General features: G+C 40.2%; 1 protein-coding gene across 1 annotated transcript in view; it reads right to left on the bottom strand.

Annotated features, from left to right (window-relative positions):
- Bmx (BMX non-receptor tyrosine kinase) overlaps nucleotides 1-18,118 on the bottom strand; it is a 55,174-nt gene that overhangs the window by 5,685 nt on the left and 31,371 nt on the right. Inside the window, exons 9-16 of the mRNA XM_026784887.1 lie at nucleotides 18,013-18,067; nucleotides 15,494-15,573; nucleotides 11,739-11,866; nucleotides 8,623-8,697; nucleotides 7,783-7,954; nucleotides 2,889-3,105; nucleotides 1,961-2,025; nucleotides 1,568-1,686 (exon numbers count right to left, since the gene is read on the bottom strand). Of these exons, the coding sequence (XP_026640688.1) occupies nucleotides 1,568-1,686; nucleotides 1,961-2,025; nucleotides 2,889-3,105; nucleotides 7,783-7,954; nucleotides 8,623-8,697; nucleotides 11,739-11,866; nucleotides 15,494-15,573; nucleotides 18,013-18,067 (911 nt within the window). The remainder of the gene's footprint in view (nucleotides 1-1,567; nucleotides 1,687-1,960; nucleotides 2,026-2,888; nucleotides 3,106-7,782; nucleotides 7,955-8,622; nucleotides 8,698-11,738; nucleotides 11,867-15,493; nucleotides 15,574-18,012; nucleotides 18,068-18,118) is intronic.

The raw sequence follows: 18,118 nt of genomic DNA, 5'->3' as shown, positions 1-18,118 counted from the left end.
AAATTTAATTTTTAAAAACTCTGACAATTGACAGAATCACAACTTACGCATTTTTTTTTACCGTTTCATAATCACTTCTACAGAATTTGGCTTCTTTTCTTTTGTTTTTGTTTGTTTGTCTGTTTTTGCAGTGCTAGGATCAAACCAGGGCCTTGAACACCCAAGGCAAATGCTTTGCCTCAGAGTTATACTGCTGACCCAACCAACACAACTAATCAAACTTTTGCTATTGTCCTGAGACAGGTCTTGTTAAGTTCCTCAGCCTGGCCTAGAACTCATGATCCTCCTGCCTCAGCACCTGAGGCCCAGGACTACAGGTGTGTCCTGTCATGTAGCTTGAGAGAGAGTAAATTTTAATCTAAACATTTTAAGAAAATAGTGGGTATCAAATTTCTATAGAAATATGCAATGGTAAGTATCTTTGACTGTGAGTCAAATGGTATCTGTGCCAATTAATTGCTCTGTTTTAGCTCAAAATCGGCCACAGACAACATGGAGATGAATGGTCATGCTTGTGGTCAATAAAACTTTATTTACAGAAACAGGGCACCTAGTTTCGTCCAGGACTGTGGTTTCCCAAATTCTGACCTAAAATGCTAATTTTAGCAAGATGACTTGAAACAAGGTAAGTGTTTGCTACGGTTTGGAGGCTTGACTCCCAGCCTGGTGCCTTTGAGGTGTGGGAAATAGAAGAGACCTTACAATCCTGTGGAGAATTCCCTGAAGGGAAGATGAGACAGCAGCATCTCCTTGCTGTCTCTCCTCTTCCTCTTGGTCACAAGGTGAGCAGCTTTGCTCCTGTCACAGCCTCTGCTCTGTCCCTGAACACCTCACCACAGACACCAAGCAATGGGTCAGAGTGCAGACTGGAACCTTCAACACCATGAGCCAAAAATATATCATTTCTTTTGCTAAGTTAGTTCTGCCAGGTGTTAGTTAAAGGAAAGGAAAGAGGACCTACCCAAAGCCAAAGACAACACAGGGTCAAGTCTACTATTTACATTAAGGGATGCCCAAAGGCCCTGCCCATTAGAACCCATTAGAACAGTTACTATAGTTACCCTCATGCCCATAAACAGTGGTCTATATTTAAGTCTTCCAACCTTTGGGCTGAGATTTAAATTTTAACGATTTCTTCACAAAACTCTCTGAGGCTAGAAGTGGTACACACAGGGAATCCTAGCTCTTGAGAGGCTAAGGAGGTAGGAGGAACATGAGTTTGAGCCTAGCCTGGGTTACATAACAAAACCCTGTTTGTTTGTTTGTTTGTTTGTTAAAAAAAAACAGAGCAAAACCATTTGAACGTTTCATCGGAATAGCTCCTAAGTCCCTTGACTCTTCGGGCTGATGCTAACATGATGTAAATTATGGATGCACATAAGACTTCCTAACACCGAACCCAAGGAAGGAAATGGCCTTTTTCAACCGCTTGCTTGTCTCACACTGCATATGGAATTTTGTAAAGACTCGGACTTCTTTTTCAAATGGATGTTGCTGTTCTTGTGGTTTCCTGTTGTGGAAGCTGACTTATGAAATAGGGCTGGGTGCTGTGTGGTTACTTCCTTACCGAAGGCCCATACGTCTGACTTGCTGCTGTATTTGAAGTAGTGAAACACCTCTGGGGCCGACCACTTGACTGGAAACTTGGTTCCTACTGAACTGACATACTGGTCATCAAGAACGTATCTGTAGGGAAAACATCAGCACAGACATTAAGACACACAGTGGGAAGACCTTTATTGGCCAGCATTGCCTCCATGGCCTACCACCATCAGCCAGGCCAACGAAGGACATAGAGCGTCCATAGTCTGCTGAACGCTTCAGTTTTCTAGCTAATTTTTTATTTGTTCTGTTTCTCTCTTCCTGAGACAAGGTCTCATGATCTCCTGATCTTCTTCCTCTACCTCCCAAATGCCAGCATTGTAGAAAGAAAAGCTGTTTGGGGACATCACTGGCTCACCTTGTCATTCCGAAGTCTGAGACTTTCACAGAGAGGTCACTGTCCACCAAACAGTTCCGAGCAGCCTTGGGAGGGAAAGCAAAATCTTCAAGTGGTAAAAGCCACCAAGAATCTCCTCATATCAGAGACTCAGCCATTTTCTTCTCCTCGGCTTCATTTTCAGCCAAACCCAACACAGCCTATCACAACCCCAATTACTCAGAAGGATTTTTTTTAAAAAAATCCCCTGGAATTTTCAATTTTTCAAAATGAAAACGCGCTGGCATAAGTCTGTCTACCCAAGAATCTGAACTGATTGACAATATACTTGAACACAGAATCTCAGCTCAGCAAGGAGAGAGCCTTCCAGTAAGTAGATCCTGTGCATTCTTAGATGCTCAGAGTTGTGCACACTACCCCCAGGACTTAGGGGATGCATTGGCCGGGTGTGTGCAGGATGCTCGCTTTTCAGCAAAGCAAATCTCTGAAGGTAAAGGCCAGTGCATACCAAACAGTACTCAGAACTCTCACACCAAGCCAAACACAGACTTCCCTTTCCGTCTAATTCTTTTGTATTTTCAGTTATTATATCAAGTCACCGCTTTAGCACTAAACTCTTTTTCAGAGTAAAGGTCAGCTTGGGTTTAGTGGCCTTGAGAAACAGTGAACTGGCCCATGTCTTTCCATCTGTTCTTCACACCACAGCGCAGGTAGCTACGGAGATCCTCATGCCTCTCTTGACTCTGACCTTTCCGAGTTTCAAATATTTCACTAAGATGGTGATCTTTTGATTGTAAAACTATTACATGCTCACAGGAGTCACAGGTGTGCAAAGTAAAAGCAAGGCATCCATCCCTCTTTGTCAGACCTCTCAGCGGCCCTATCCCTGGACGAGGGAACTGCGGGCTAGGTCCTCTCATGTCATCCACCTGCCGGAGGCTTGCCTTACCAAATCCCGATGTATGAACTGGTGGCTCTCCAAGAAGGCCATGCCTTCACAGACATCGTAGCACATTTCCAAGAGCTGGGAGGTTTCCAGTCCCTTCCCATGACTCTTCAGGTAACTAAGCAAGCAACCGTTGGTTATATACTCAGTTACTATGTAGATGGGGTATTTCTTTGAACACACTCCATAGAATTTAACCAGCTTGGGATGGCTGAGTTTCCTGTAAAAGAATAGGTTTGTAAAGTTCATTTTCAAGATGGCTTGGCCAAGGATGAACAGATTCTCATCCCCTCTACCTGAACAGAGAAAGAGAGCTGGGAGCTTCAGATCTTGTTTGAACAGGACAATTTTTGGAGGCACAAAAGGAAACAGTGTTCTTGCCTCAGATCTGATACTGGTGGCCACTCTGCAGCGCACTCAGTCTGTACATGCTGTGTTCGCCTCTACCCCCCAAAATCAGGATAGTGGCGTGGGTTGAAGTATTATAATTTGAAGGGTGTAAATACAACATAAAATATGAAGTGAGACTTCACATAATCTCTCTTTTTTATATCTTTTTTGATTCTATCTTCCTTTTTTGATTTTTAAAAAATGCTGGTGTGTGTGTGTGTGTGTCCATTTGCATGTATGTTTCTGTGTGGAGGCCAAAGGACAATCTCAGTTATCATCTTCAGAAAGGCCACTGATCTCCTTTGAGATGGGGTCTTTAACTGGCCTGAAACTTTCCAGACAGCATAGGCTGACTGGTCAGTGAGCCGAAGGAGTGTTTCTGTTTCTGCCTCCCCATAGCTTGGATCAATTTTACAGATTACAGTACTTTTTAATGACAAAAATGCACTTTAATATTTTACCAGAGACACCAGCTGTACCATGTACCCAAGAAAGTTTTTTTTTCCAGAAAAAGAGTTTTACGCTCTATGAAAGGGGAACACCAAGGAGCTTTCTTTAGTTTTCTATAACAGTTTTGTTACCAAGGACAGAACCAGCCACATAATTTCTAGGTTCTGAGAAAAAAATGAGAATAGGAAAAAATAACTGCTTACAACTTAATTTGAGCAGCATGTGATAGCTCACACCTGTATTTCATTGTACTTATGGGGGATTTATGGTGAAGTTTGGCTACACAGTAACTTCCAGGCTACCCTGGGTTATGAAGTGAAACTGTGCTGCAAAACCACAAACCAAAAAAGTATTATTATTTTTTTTACATTGACCTTTCTAAAATTATTTTTTATTGATTTTTATTGAGCTCTACATTTTTCTCTGCTCCCCTCCCTGCCTTTCCCCTCCCCTTCAACCCTCTCCCAAGATCCCCATGCTCCCAATTTACTCAGGAGATCTTTTTCTACTTCCCATGTAGATTAGATATATGTATGTCTCTCTTAGTTTCATCATTGTTGTCTAAGTTCTCTAGGATTGTGAATTGTAGGCTGGTTTTCTTTGCTTTATGTCTAAAAGCCACTTATGAGTGAGTACATATGATCATTGTCTTTCTGGGTCTGGGTAACTTCACTCACTATGATGTTTTCTAGATCCATTTGCCTGCAAATTTAAAGATGATTTTTTTTTCTGCTGTGTAAAACTCCATTGTGTAAATACACCACATTTTCTTTATCCATTCTTCAGTCGAGGAACATTTAGGTTGTTTCCAGGTTCTGGCTATGACAAACAAAGCTGCTATGAACATAGTTGAGCACATGTCCTTGTGGCACGATTGAGCATCCTTTGGATATATACCCAAAAGTGGTATTACTGGGTCTTAGGGAAGGTTGTTTCCTAATTTTCTGAGAAATTTCCATACTGACATCCAAAGGGGTTGTACCAGCTTGCATTCCCACCAGCAATGCAGAAGTGTTCCCTTTACCCCACAACCTCTCCAGTATAAGTTATCATCAGTGTTTTTGATCTTAACTATTCTTACAGGTGTAAGATGGAATCTCAGAGTTGTTTTGATTTGCATTTCTCTTATGACTAAGGATGTTGAGCATTTCCTTAAGTGTCTTTCAGCCATTTTAGATTTCTCTGTTTAGAGTTCTCTGTTTAGATCTGTACTCCATTTTTTATTGGATTATGTGTTCCTTTGATGACCAATTTCTTGAGTTCTTTGTATATTTTGGAGATCAGACCTCTTTTTGATGTGGGGTTCATGAAGATCTTTTCCCATTCTGTAGGCTGTAGTTTTATCCTGTTGACCGTGTCCTTTGCTTTATAGAAGCTTTTCAGTTTCAGGAGGTCCCATTAATTAATTGTTTCTTTCAGTGTCTGTGCTGCTGGGGTTATATTTAGGAAGTGGTCTCCTGTGCCAATGTGTTCAAGTGTATTTCCCACTTTCTCTTCTATAAGGTTCAGTGTGGCTGGCTTTATGTTGAGGTCTTTGATCCATTTGTACTTGAATTTTGTGCATGGTGATAGATATGAATCTATTTTCATTCTTCTACATGCTGATATCCAGTTATGCCAGCACCATTTGTTAAATATGCTTTCTTTTTTCCATTTGATATTTTTTGCTTCATTGTCAAAAATCAGGTGTTCAAAGGTGTGTGGATTAATATCTGTGTCTTTGATTCGGTTCCATTAGTACTCTTGCCTGTTTTTATGTCACTACCAGGCTGTTCTCAGTATTATAGCTCTGTAGTAGAGTTTGAAATCAGGGATTGTGGTGCCTCCAGAAATTCTTTTATTGTACAGGATTATTTTGGCTATCCTGGCTGGTTTTGTTTTTTTGTTTTGTTTTTTTTTTTTTTTTTTGCTTTTCCATATGAACTTGAGTACCATTCTTTTCAGGTCTGTGAAGAATTTTGCTGGGATTTTGATGGGCATTGCATTGAATCTGTAGATTGCTTTTGATAAGATTGCCATTTTTCCTATGTTAATTCTACCTACCCAAGAGTATGAGAGATATTTTTACTTTCTGGTATCTTCTTAAATTTCTTTCTTTAAAGTTTGAAAGTTCTTGTAATACAAGTCTTCCACTTGTTTGGTTAGAGTTATCCTGAGATATTTTATGCTATGTGTGGCTATAGTGAAATGTGATGTTTCTCTGATTTCTTTCTCAGCCCATTTATCATTTGTGTACAGGAGGGCTATTGATTTTTTTGAGTTAATCTTGTATCCTGCTACATTACTGAAAGTGTTTATGAGTTGTAGAAGTTCCTTGGTAGAATTTTTGGAGTTGATTATGTAAACTATCATATCATCAGCAAATAGTGAGAGTTTGAATTCTTCTTTTCAAATTTGTATCTCCTTGATCTCCTTTTGTTGTCTTATTGCTCTAGCTAGGACCTCAAGAACTATATTGAATAGATATGGAGACAACCTTGTCTTGTTCCTGATTTCAGTGGGATTGCTGGGAGTTTCTCTCCATTTAGTTTGACGTTGGCTGTTGGTTTGCTGTATATTGCCTTTATCATGTTTAGGTATGTTCCTTGTAACCCCGCTCTCTCCAAGACCTTTATCATGAAGGGATGTTGTATTTTGTCAAAAGCTTTTTCAGCATCTAATGAGATGATCATGTGGTTTTTATTTTTCAGTTTGTTTATGTGGTGGATTACGTTGACAGATTTTCATATGTTGAACCATCCCTGCATCTCTGGAATGAAACTGACTTTATCATGGTGGATGATGGTTAAAAAGGTATTATTTTACAAGAGTGAAAACATAGCCTCAAAGCAAGTACTGGAGGGATCCTGCTAATATGTGGTGACATGTCCTTGGTCGCTAATACATGGTGCCATGCCCATGAAGACAGCCCAGATGAAAGGCTTGTATTCATGTAGTATCTCTACTGAACAATTCCTCAGTTATGGGAGAAGCAATCATTGTAACTTCCCTGTCTCCTTTGATCTTTAAAATGAATCATCAAGGACATGGACACTGGAGGAAACGGACACCAAAGAAATGGACACTGGCCCTATAAAGATGTCTCTGAAAACTGTTGAATAGCTTTTTCAATAGATGTGGGTATATATGGCAAATAAATCCTTTCCTCCCCAAGTGGCTTTTGGTTACGGTCTTTCTCACAGTAATAAAAGTGGGTGGAATCTGCAAATTTCAACTCTTTTGTGTGTGGTGGAGGGTAGAAGTCAACCTTAGCTGTCACTTCTCAGGAGCCGTCGACCTTGTTTGTGAGACAGGGTCTCTCATTGAGGCGTTAGATTCCTCAATTAGACAAGGTTGACTGGACAGTGAACTCCAGAGATCCACCTGCCTCCTCCTCCCAATTCTGCGATTATAAGCATGAATCACTGCTTTTACATGGGCTCAAGGGATTGAACTCATGCTGCAAGGCCAGCACTTTACTGACTGAGCCATCTGACCAAGACCTTGATATAATACTTTTTGATCTTCCCTGATTAGTTTTCTAAAGGAGTGACCAGCCATGCTGCTTTACCTGGGTTAGAAGCATTTCTAAGGATGAAGGACTGCCGAAGACCCTACTTGAGTCTGTTTCTTCAAGGGTGAGTCATGCTACTCCTAAGTGATACCATTGGCTAACACATAGTTGTTTGTGGGAGATGCAAGGGGAAATTAGATATACTGAGGGCTGTACCCACCCACATGTAACTATTAAGGCCCTTTGTAGCACAGGGCAATGTTGTGAGCAGGAGAAAGATCAAAAGAAGAGAATTCAAAGGCACAGAGGCCAAAGGATGCTTTCTCAATAGAGTCAGAAGTATTCTGACTTCAAACGTGGCATTTCAAGGTGTTATGCAGGCCTACTTGTCAAATTAGGAGCATAACATTGATTTCATTTAACAGCTCGTTAGGCTAAACTATAGGTCTTAAATATTTGTAATTGCAACATAGGCCAGGCTTTGCTAATGTTAGGGAAAGGGACTGCTAATGTTGATGCTCTTCTGTGGAGAGTGAACATCCTCACTCCTGAGGAGAGACTTACATCATGGTCTGGGCCTCCTGAAAGAATTCATCTTCTGACATGGCGCCCTCCTTGATCATCTTTACAGCCACATCATACTGCCCCTTCCACTTGCCCAGCTGGACCACTCCAAACTGGCCACTTCCCAGCTCCTTCAACAGGGTGATCTCTTCTCGTTTCAGCTCCCAAACTCCTAATTAAAGCAAGGCAGACACTTTAGAAGTCATGTCAACAATTCACAAAGTGATTTCTTCTGTAATGAGCTTTTTGTGTCCACAAAATGAGGGCCACTAAGACATCATTTGGAGCAAAATCCTCAGTGAACTGATATCATGACCACATCACAGGAAAATGGAGTTTTCAAAGCAGCTGCAGTTCTTGACAGGAGTCATTTTTTTTTTTTTTGTCAACTGGGGGTGTCTTGGAGAGAAACAATGTCAAAAATGTGCTTAATGTTCTTAGGTTGGTAAACTACTTTTAAACTTTTCATATAAAACAAATTAAACTGCGATCAAGGCGGATGTTATTACTCTACAGATAATGAGCTCCAAATAAGAGTAGACATAGAAGTCAAGAAAAAGGAAAGACAGGTAAGAGGTGCTGGGGATGAATGGCAATGTCTGGTAAGAATAAAAATTTGAGAGTTATTTTTGCTAAAGCTGGGGAGATCACAGAGTTAGTTGTGGATAGCCGGTTTCAAAAAAATAAATGAATGAAATAAATTAGACTAAATTTCTCCCTGGCACAGTCTGAGCAGGGACTTCTTCCTGTCATCCATAACGAGTCAGGTTTGAATAACAGGTGTTTGAACCCCAAATGATGAGAAATGGAGTTTAAGAGCTCAAAGGTGTGTGTCCATACCACTTCCCAGAGCCACAGACATCGGGACCTTGTTGGCCTTGGTTGACACTGGGTGGCGGAGCCGTGTGATCATGCCTGCAATGGAATCAGCAGCATAATGTCATGTTACCATCATATTATATTACACAGAATCACTCCACACTCTCCCAATAAGCTGAAAATGTGGGACTTGGGGTGTTGTGATGCAGAAAGAGAAGCAATGTTTAGTATTTTCATCAGATTCTTGTATTCAGTCACTTGACTCAACAAAGTCAACTAATGCAAAGCAAAATCGAAAAGAGCCAGTTACTTTGTATGAAATCCCATAGGAATTAGTTGCTAGATGTAATCTTTTGCATAATTTTTTCTCATTCATATTTAATTGTCTTTTTCCAGTTCTACATTTACATATGCATATAAATAGCACAGAAATCAGACTAAAATCTCAATAGCAAACATATATTTACATATAAAACAAACCATGCTAAAATTAAATCTATTTCTAAATTATGTCAAATGCTCAAGCCATTTTCATCAACATATAGCTACGGTAAAGTTGAGTTAAAGCTGTCACGCTTATAGTGTCTTGAAAGAAACCACTCCAAAGAGTAAATGATTATTGCTTTAAGCATACGATGGTTTTCTGATCGGAACTAGCACATATGTGTTTTTCCTTCCTTCCTTTAGATAATTGTTTTCTTTTTAGTAGTGTCTACCAAATGTTTTCAATAGGATCCCTTTACTCAGCAGAAAAAGATACCAGCATGCATAGTGTAAGTTTTTATTTTGCAAAAGCGTATAGAAATATATGTATATTTGCACACATATAAAAATATACATATAACCTCTGGGTAAGATAAATAATTATTATTTTTAAAACTATTTTATATCTTATGATTTCTACTAGAAATGTAATATCTTTGTGATAAAATAATTTAATAAAAAATAAACAAATTAGAAATTAACACCTGCTTTTGAAATATGTATATGTGTAACTAGTGCTGTAATAGCCATTGTGTAACCATAAAATACACTAACACACTGAGGATTTAATGAAACGATATTAAGAAAACCCAATGTTACATCAACATTTTAATATCTTTTTATACCCTGTGTATCCTCTAAGGTTCAATCGTTCATTTAGAGATAACTGTTTGTATAATAGCTTTCCCAAAAGTGCTACTGGTTACGATAAACAATTGAAGAAATTTGAGAAAAAGAAAAATACAAGCATGAGCCAAAAGGAATTGGAATCAAGTGGCGGCAGTGCTCAGACGCCAAGCCCACGGTTTATTTTCCCCCACTGTTGGCAATTCACCAAGTCACTGCCTGTAATGGATACTGTTCGAGACCTGGCAGATGGCTCAGTTAGTGAAGCACTTGCTGTTCAAGCATAAGGGCCTGCGTTCACATCCCCAGTATCCATGAAAAAAACCTGGCACCATGGTGCACATCTTTAATTCTGGCACTGAGAAGGCGAAGACAAACAGATCCCTCGAGATGGCTAGCGAGCCAGTCTAGCTAATCAGCGAGCTCGAGGTTCAGTGAGAGATCCTGTCTCAAAGAATAAAGTGGGGAGTAACCGAGGAAGGCACCAAGACCTTGTCTTAGTCAGTGCTCTATTGCTGTGAAGAGACACGGTGACTAAGGAAGCTCTTACAAAAGAAAGCATTTAATTGGGGGCTCCTTTGCAGTTTCAGAGGGTCAGTCCATTATTATCATTGTGGGGAGCATGACAACATGCAGGCAGACACTGGTGCAGTAGCTCACAGCTACATTCTGATCCATAGGCAGAGAGAGGCTTTTGAAACATCAAAGCCCACCCCCCAGTGATATACTTCCTCCAACCAGGCACACCTAATCCAAGAAGGCCACACCTACTAATCTCTGGCAAGTAGTACCACTCCTGATGAACAAGCATTCAAACCTATGAACCTGTGGGGGTCATTCTTATTCAAATCACCACATACTTCAAGCTTTTACACAATCTGCATATATGATCATACACACACACACACAGAAACATGTACACAACATATACAATATCCCTTTGCAGAGGTACTATTACAGAAAACAGGGATACTCATTACTTCAGCAAAGTTTTAAGAGAAAAAAACAATATCATACGTTGTTGAATATAAAAAACATTACTAAACATTACTAGTAGGATCATGCACTTCTGCAAACCATTTGACAATTTCTCATTTTTAAATGTTCATAGTCTTTGTCTTAGAAACAAGCAGTAGAATCATCCAAGCAAATGTACAGAGCTATGCATGCATTGCTAGGCAATAAAATATCCACTAAAATGCAAAAATATCACACATAATCCTCTGCTAATCACCAGAGGGCTACTGCAAAATGTAATAGAATTCTATGTAGCTGTTAAAAAGATCACAGTAAGAAACGAATATTTGCATGGAAAGTCCTCTAAGGCAGGGTTAGTAAAGAAAACAAATTGAATAATATGTGGATATTGATCTTTTCTCTGTAAAGTGTAATGTTTATGAACATGTGATTCTTATATAACAAATATTAGTATCCATATACAAAACATCATTGATACCATCCTGTGCGGAGAGATTCCCATCCAATGATGCACATTTCTCTGTTTGAATTTTATAATCAGCTTGCTTTTATGGGCTAGGAAAAAAATCTAGAAACAAAGTTTTATTAAAACAATTTCCTTTGGGGGCTGGAAGGATGGTTCAGTGGTTAAGAGCATTGTACTGCTCTTTCAGGGAACCTGAGTTTGGTTCCCAGCACCCACATCAGGTGGTTCACAACCATCTGTAACCACAGCTCGAGAGAATCTGATGCCCGTTTCTGCCCTCTGTGGGCCTGCATTCATTTGCCCAGCACACACACATAATTAAAAATAGTTAAAAATCTAAAGGAAAAGAATTTTTCATTTTAAGTAATTCAGCTTATTTGACTTCATTCCTTTTAGTTTTCTAGAGTGTATCATATTATATTTGAGGCGGTGTGAGCTACAAATTGAACCAGACAGCGATGGATAGCATTTCCTCCTCATTTCTTGGTATCCTATTAATCAAGAATATTAAGGCAATCAATGGTATCCAAAAATCGGCCATTTATATGTGAGGGCCCATCCAGGAAAACCTGGACTAAGTTACCTGCTGAGTTGTGCTGGTGATAGTGTATGAGCTTTGGGATGGAGTCGAAGCAGTAGTTCTCGGCCAGGTAGAGCTTATTCTCGGCATTAGTATGCACATGGTAATGTTTGACAGTTCCTTTTTTATCACTAGTAAGGAAGAAAGACGACGTTAGAAGGTTTAAACAGTAAGGTTTGGATGAACTAATGAACACATAATTATTTTGAGTCTATTGACAAATGCTGGAGCAGGAAACCAGGGATACTTATTCAGACGACATCTGCCGCTTCTCAGCAAGCATCCCTGACAAGCAGTAATGATGGCCAAGGGATCCTCTCTGAACTCGGTGTGTCCTTTACGCATATATAAAATTCATGCACAGTAAAATTTCAACTTTAGGTGCTAGTAACCTGGCCAAGCCAAGAAAGGTACCTGCAGCCAACCATAGCAAGCTGAGTTCAGTTCCGCATGGTGGAAAGAGAGAACGGATTTGCACAAATTTTTTCTCTAGCATCCATACATGAGTCTCCAGTAGCACAGTTTAATAATTCCTTATAATAATATTTTTGGAAAAATTCATGGACTGTTCCTTAGTGAGTATAAAAATAAAATCGACAGAATCTGTTTTTGATGGCTAAGAGCCTTGGAGTTCTTTAGGATCATGTGAGAACATTAATTCTCTTTTACAATAATAATGGGGGAGAAAACTGTGTGGGCAAAGGTGATTAGGTTGTGGGTATCATCACCCTAGAGCTCCTTTGGGAGTGGGGCATGCAGGAAGAAAAGCACGGAGACATGCTTAAATCCCTCATCTAGGCCTCCTCGTTTTCAGCAGCAACAATACTATTGTTACCATTAGTTCAGGTGTCTGCTCTGTGCCAGGTTGTGCCATAATCCCATAACTACATTGCGCATGCTTTCCGTGTAAATCATTTTCTTCTTTTTCTCCAGTTCTAGAATATTGGGATGAGTTCACGCACAACAACGCAGGCCAACCAGGAATAACATGTCTGTCTTAGATTTTAGAGTCCAGTTCTAATACTCACTTGCTAACTCCTCTGGTTTGTATAAAGATCGGATGAGATTATGGTGTGTGTGTCTGTGTGTGCATGCACGCGTGTGTGCACACACACACATATGAGCTATACTTGCCACTCAAGAACAAATTTATCAATGAATGAATTGTTCTTATTGTAATACAAACCAAGTTAAAAACTACAATTTAAAAAAAAAGGAGAAGAGAGGTTATTTCCCTTTGCTGCAAATGACTGACCTGCTTTTGGTGTTAGTATAAGCTGATGACATTTCATGAAAGAGTTTTGCTTTCCCAGTCCAAATGGATATACCTACAAAACTACTTTTTAAAAAGGCTATTGCTTTCATTTAATTCCTTATCTATTTGATAATTTTCTGCTGGATCAGCTTCTAAAAATGAATCTGGGGGAATGAAGCTTGGAAAGGAAGACATTTGACATTGCATTTGGCTCTAGCTAGTGGGCCACAGCTGTTTTGACACTAAGTGAACAGAATGTTCTCTAGTTATTGGATTTGTTTCAGCCAGTGACCATGTAAAATATAGTATATATACTTATTAGATACATGGATTCTGGTATTGGCAAACAATGTAAGATCATTCAAGATATACTCTATTATTTCAAGTTGGATGTAGGTATGCTGTAAAACAAATCTCAAAATAAAATACCTTCATCATCATCTATTACAAGTACATACGTACACTCTGTGGGATGGGGCACACATCAACACAAGCCATTCAGTCTAGCTGTTAAGAAATATTTCTTTTAAATGGTCCAAATCAACTAAGCATTGGTCTGACCCCATCACCAAAACACTGAAGGTTTCCCACACACATATATTATAAGGAAATATAGCTTGGTTATTTGTTTGTTGGCGGTCTACCTTCAGTTTGGGTGCTTATTCAGTTTCACAGACTGTATTTTTAGAGCTCCCTTTGAACCCCAATCTCCTCACGCATGAAGGGACAAATAAAAACAGTTTCTTGTTTACTACTGAGGGGCTTTACAAGAACTAAAAGAGGTACTGGCCCTTGAGAAAGTGACTTATAAAACTCTGGAAGATGCGTGCCTATAATCCCAGCCCTGGGGAGATAAAGGTGGGAGGCTCAAGAGTTGGAGGCTACGTAGTGAGGCTCTGTCTCAAGAAAACCAACTTCTGGAGGGGGTTTCTGCTGACGATGACTTTAGTAGGCGGCTCTCAAAAGTCTTACACACCTGAGGCTTGTCAGGCATGTAAGCGGAAGCTAAAGTACTTTTTCAACAACACCAGAAACAGTAACTGCTTCTTAATTGGGTGTTACTATGTACCAGACAGTATCCTAATCTAATATATGCATTATTTCATTCAGTGAACATCAAAATCGTTTTTAAAAAGGTAAACCCATACATATTTACTAGCACTGTTAAAACATTAAAAGACATTCAAGTCACTAGTAATTAGAACGCAAGCCCTCGCGTGGCAATCCAAAGTCACTGAACTATGGCTACTAAGCTATACGAAATTGTATCACTTTAATTAAAGATTCTGGTCTACATTTGGCCACCTCAAAGTCATTGTTAGGTGGGTGAATTTAAATACTGTGGCTTCCTGTTTGATGGACACTGTGGGTGTGAATGTGGGAAGTAATTTTAATTATGTGTACCTGGTCACAGGCCTACTTTGCAGCGACCATTGCTGTTTCATTTAACGCTGCCTTGTTGCTTTGAATGCATTAAAAATCACTATGACGAATCCCTTCCACATGAGGAAGTTCAGGCCCAAAGCGGTGAAGAAAATCGCTCAACATCATAAAGGCCTGAAATGCCAAGGCAGCTGACTTTGACCTAGAACTCTCACCCGCAAAGGGCCACAGTGACAGGGAAGCTACTCGGAGAATGCGGCAAAGCATAGGATTCAACCCACAAAAAAGGCTTACTGAGAACTGGGCACTGGGGCGAGCTTCTCAGCTCAGCAGCCAAGTTTTTTTTTTTTTTTTTTTTTTTTTTTTTTTTTTTTTTTTTTTTTTTTAGAAGTGCTCTGCTTGGGCCAAGGAACTCAGGCTGCTGTTTCAATTAATGTGTACAGAGGTGTGTTGAGTTCACATCGTGATGGAGGAAGGTCATTGGTTAAAAAAATAAAGAAACTGCTTGGCTGGCTCGCATAGGTTAAAATATAGGTGGGAGGAGTAAACAGAACAGAATACTGGGAGGAAGAGAAAGTGAGCTCAGACTCGACAGCTCTGCTCTCTGGAGCAGAGATGCCATGCTCCCATCTCCAGGGCGGACGCGAGAGCTCTGCTCTCTGAGGCACATGCGATGAAGCTCAGACCCAGGATGGACGTAGGCTAGAATCTTCCCAGTAAGCGCACCTAGCTGTGCTACAGCAGATTATTAGAAATGGGCTAGTCCAGGTGCAAGAGTTAGCCTAGAAGAGGCTACATAGAAATGGGCCAAGCAGTGATTAAAAGAATACAGTGTCCGTGTAATTATTTTGGGTAAAGCTAGCCGGGTGGCCGGAAGCAGCCCGCCGCTCCTATTACTACAACATCGTCTGGAGTGGACAGGAGAGGGCCACTCAGAGCACAGCTGTTTGCAAGTAGAGGGGAAAAAGGCAATAGCTAATGCTAGATTCAATGCAAATACTTTGATCCCAAATTCTGAAGTTCAAGAGTGGTGTCACATCTCAAAATATGACTAAGTGGTCACCATTTTCGAACAACAGTCACAAGGATGCTAAAAGACATAAATCTACGTTGTACTTACTTCACAGCCTTACTAAATAAGGACACGGTGTACATTCCCGCCTGGCTGGAATTTCTAACCATAAAGGCTCCTTCTTTTCCCTGAAAAGGACAAGTCATTTTCGTTATTTTTGAAAGTGATTTTTATGTAGGCAGTAAGGAAAAAAAATACTTTCCATCCACTTTAAATGCCACCAAAGGAACAGGTTACCCAAGAGTTGACAAAGACGGGTTGTCCCTCAGCTTAGCTTTCTTCCTTTTCTCAATCAATTCTTTCCCCCTTTTCCTCTTTCCCTCCCTCTCTTCCTCCCTTCCTCTTTCTTTTTTGGGACATGGGATGGAACTCAGGACCCTACCTTTGCTAAGCAAAGTGCTGGAGCGTAGAATTTTATCCTCACCCAAGTCCGTATCTTTTTCTTTTCTTTTCTTTTCTTTTCTTTTCTTTTCTTTTCTTTTCTTTTCTTTTCTTTTCTTTTTTTTTTAGACAGGGCTTTTCTCTGTGTATTCCTGGCTGTCCCGGAACTAGTTCTATAGACCAGGCTGGTCTCATACTCACAGAGATCCACCTGCCTATGCCTCCTGAGTGCTGGGATTAAAGGCATGCGCCACCACCGCCTGGGTCCAAGTCATTGTCTTTACAGATCCATCCTGTGTGAACGCTTCTTCTCTAGATAATTGGCAACTCTCTAAAAGTTTTGTTTTATTTTATACTTATGGAAGCTTAACATTTTCCTGTTTGAGAAATAAAATTTGTGAACACACACACACACACCACTATAATCATATTCCGGAAATGTTTGATAAAATTAGCAACGAAGAATAGATGCTTTGCTAAAGTTCTACCCTTTGTCTTTTGCAAGGTTTGTTCCAATTTTAACTAGGGCCAAGTTCATAAGAAGCACAATAAACCATGGATATAACAACTTGCCAAGTAATCTATCACATTCTGTTAAGAACGTTTCAGAATGTAATTTGTGTATTTAGTATTTTATTAGGCTGAACTCTACCAAAGTACCAATTTCATAGATGAAAAGAATTTCCTGGGGCTGGAGAGATGGCTCAGTGGTTAAGAGCACCGCCTGCTCTTCCAAAGGTCCTGAGTTCGATTCCCAGCAACCACATGGTGGCTCACCGCCATCTGTAATGATATCTGGTGCCCTCTTCTGGCTGCAGGCATACATGCAGACAGAATACTGAGAATACTGTACACATAATAAATAAATAAATCTTAAAAAATAAATCAAGAATTTCCTATAGGCACGTTCCTATCAATTAGCAATAAAATCAAGTAAATTAATTCCATATCACATCTGCTATGCTCAGGTTTAGGTGCTAATGAGCAGTAAAGACCAGCTGAGGAAAATAATCACATCAACAATCCACATTAAGTCATTTTTTTGGACTTAGGGTGTATAGCTCAGTAGTAGAGGGCATGTGTGTTATTTTGAATGAGATTGCTCCCCATTGGCTCAAATATTTGAACGCTTGGTTTCGAGGTGATGGACTGTTTGGGAAGCATTAGGAAATATGGTCTTGTTGGGGGAGCTGTGTCACTTGGGGTGGTGGGGGTGAGGTTTTAAAAGTTCACATCATTCGAGTTGGCTTTTGGTCTCATGGTCATTGTCTTAACATGTAAGCTCTCGGCTACTGTTCCAGTATCATGCCTGCCTGTCTGCTGCCATGTTCTCCACCAATATGGTCATGGATTAACCCTCAGGAACTGTAAGCAAGATCCTAATAAACTTCTTCTTTCTCTTGTTTAGTTGCCTTGGTCATGGTGTCCCTTTACAGCAATAGTAAGGAACAAAGACAGCATGCCTAGCATATGCTAGCATATGGGTTCCACCTGCAGTCCTGAAAAGTGAAATCATCTCTCCTATTTGTGACTCTGTGATAATCTCCTCCCACCTTGACTTTGGAATGGATCACGTGACTTGCTATAGCCAATGGGACAGTAGCCAATGCTGCCAAAGCAGAGAGTCCCTAAGTACTTCATGGCTGAGTTTATCCTTTTGGAGGGTTTTCTATTCTGTGAAGAGAATCCAAACAGAGACTGGAGAGGCTGTGAAAGGAAGAACTGTGGCACTCTGGTTGGCATTCTCAACTACCCACCCTCAGACATCCATCAGCAAGACATGGAACTGGCTCAGCTGCCGTGCACAACTGCGAGAAATCCAGAATCTTGTTTGAAGCCACTAAGTACTGCAGTGGTTTATTTTTAAAGAAAAGGTTATTGAGTACATGGCAGAGGGACAGTAAGCCACTCAGCGACTAGAGTGCCACCTACAACTTGAGGTAGTTTATTATACAGCAATAGGTAAGGTGACAGGAGACCCTCGTAATGCAAAGGGTGGACAATCAACGCCATGATGAGTTGCAACACTAACTATAATGTTTTTCAGAAAAATGCATTCACCCTGGGCCCAGTCAGAGACTGATATTCTTGGGTTGAAGGTGTAGCCTAGTGGTAGGAATGCACACACACACACACACACACACACACACACACACACACACTGAGGAAAAAGAAGAACAATTTACCTTTTGTCTCAGTAATTGTTCAGATTGTGACCTGGAGATATTCCCAGCAAACCAGCTGCAAAAGAATTCTGGATTTGAGAATTGATAATTTTTCAATTATACAACT

Source organism: Microtus ochrogaster, chromosome X (genome assembly GCF_000317375.1).
Source record: "Microtus ochrogaster isolate Prairie Vole_2 chromosome X, MicOch1.0, whole genome shotgun sequence".
Classification (NCBI taxonomy): Eukaryota; Metazoa; Chordata; class Mammalia; order Rodentia; family Cricetidae; genus Microtus; species Microtus ochrogaster.
Note: the sequence above shows the minus strand (reverse complement) of the source record. Positions and strands in the feature narration are given on the sequence as shown.